At 45.3% G+C, this 2,262-nt stretch overlaps 1 protein-coding gene across 1 annotated transcript in view; it reads left to right on the top strand.

The window, feature by feature from the left end:
- Nucleotides 1–2,262, top strand: part of LOC119594792 (hemicentin-2-like) — a gene marked incomplete in the record, with an annotated part of 20,483 nt that overhangs the window by 8,964 nt on the left and 9,257 nt on the right. Inside the window, 1 exon segment of the mRNA XM_037943881.1 lies at nucleotides 69–150. Coding sequence (XP_037799809.1) covers nucleotides 69–150 — 82 coding nt within the window.

Below are 2,262 nucleotides of genomic sequence, written 5' to 3'. Positions count from 1 at the left end.
TCCATTCACCCATCTCTCCGTCAATTCATAAAAATCTGAAATAAGTTTGTGAATTCTCGTGGCTTCAGGAAGGAGACGGCGGAGAGTACACGTGCCTGGCCACCAACCTCGCCGGCCTGACGGAGGAGACTTTCCGACTGCACGTGTTAGGTACGTAGCGTGGTCGTGCAGGTAGGGGGTCGGGCGGTAAGAGGAAGAGGGGTGGGAACAGGAAAGCACGAGAAATCGAGGAAACCACGAGAAACCGAGGAAACCACTAGGAACCAAGGAAACCAAGGAAACCACGAGAAACCGCGAGGAATCGAGGAAACCACGAGAAACCGAGGAAACCTCGAGAAATCAAGGACACCACGAGAAACCAAGGAAACCACGAGAAACTAAAGAAACCACGAGACACCAAGAAAACCACGAGAAACCGAGAAAACCACGAGAAACCAAGGAAACCACGAGAAACCAAAACGAGAAACCGAGGAAACCACGAGAAACCAGGAAACCACGAGAAACCAAGGAAACCACGAGAAACCAAGGAAACCACGAGAAACCAAGGAAACCACGAGAAACCAAGAAAACCACGAGAAACCGAGGAAACCACGAGAAACCAAGGAAACCACGAGACACCAAGGAAACCAAGGAAACCACGAGAAACCGAGGAAACCACGAGAAACCGAGGAAACCACGAGAAACCAAGGAAACCACGAGAAACCAAGGAAACCACGAGAAACCAAGGAAACCACGAGAAACCAAGGAAACCACGAGAAACCAAGGAAACCACGAGAAACCAAGGAAACCACGAGAAACCAAGGAAACCACGAGAAACCAAGGAAACCACGAGAAACCAAGGAAACCACGAGAAACAGAAACCACGAGAAACCAAGGAAACCACGAGAACCAGAGAGAACCAAGAAACACGAGAAACAAGAAACAGGAAACCAGAAACCAAAGGGAAGCCAAAGAAACCTCGAGACACCAAGGAAACCACGAGACACCAAGGAAACCACGAGAAACCAAGGAAACCACGAGAAACCAAGGAAACCAAAACCAAGAAACCCGAGAACCAAGAAACCACGAGAACCAAGGAACCACGAGAAACCAGGAAACCACGAGAAACACCAGGAACCACGAGAAACCAGAGGAAACCACGAGAAACCAGGAAACCACGAGAAACCGAGGAAACCACGAGAAACCAAGGAAACCACGAGAAACCAAGGAAACCACGAGAAACCAAGGAAACCACGAGAAACCAGGAAACCACGACTGGACCGGTAACCACCGAAACCAATGAATCATCAGAACCAACCACGAAAACCGAAACCTATAGAAACCATGAACCACCACTAGAACCAGTGAACCACGTAACCAGTAACCACAGAAACCAGGAAATCATCAGAACCAGGAACCATCGAGAAACCGAGACCACGATGACACTACGAGAAACGAGAAACCACAGAAACCAGAACCTCGACACCAGAAACCCGAGAACCAAGATCCACGAGAAACCAAGAAACCCAAACCAACCATCATGAAGACCAGAAACTCACCGAGAAACCACACCAAACCACGAAAACCAAGAACCACAGAAACCCTGAAACCACCTCCAATGATATCCATTATAAACCAAGTTTATCGAACACTAAAACGAGGAAATCTGAAAGGACCAAATTGAGAAACAGTATTATAGAAAAGCAGTAGGGCTGTAAAGAAAAGAGTAGTGAATATATGATCCAGGTCCATCTCAAACAGTACCCTCCACTCCTGCATTTAAACCCTCACAGGTTCTCGTGCATTCTATCTTTCTACTTTCTTACTCTTTTCCATTTCTCTCCTTCCTCCATTCTTCCTTCCATTCTGTTTTCCTTCTTCATCTCCATCCTCTCCACCTTCTCTCTCTTCCTTCACCCCCAACACACACACCCATTCATAAAGCTAACAACTCAATTTCACACCACACTCTTATAAGTATACCACTATATTGTAATACATACTATCACAAGTGAAGCCGTATAAATTATAATAAGATAATATATATTATATCACAGTACTCATACAGTCAGAAAATAACGTACCTTCACAAACGAAAGGACATTGTGTGAATAGCGACAACAATATTCAATCACATGTTAAATCGAAGCTTCAAGTCAGAATTTTTCAAGAAATCTATCAGATAAAGTGTGCTTAGGACAAAGTCTGTTATGATATCCATTTCGGACATTCCTGCAAAGCGCATCAAGTTGGCTTCCGGAATGTTATTGGTTATGGATCAAT

Source organism: Penaeus monodon, chromosome 34, assembly GCF_015228065.2.
Source record: "Penaeus monodon isolate SGIC_2016 chromosome 34, NSTDA_Pmon_1, whole genome shotgun sequence".
Classification (NCBI taxonomy): domain Eukaryota; kingdom Metazoa; phylum Arthropoda; class Malacostraca; order Decapoda; family Penaeidae; genus Penaeus; species Penaeus monodon.
This window is presented reverse-complemented; position numbering and strand designations above follow the sequence as displayed.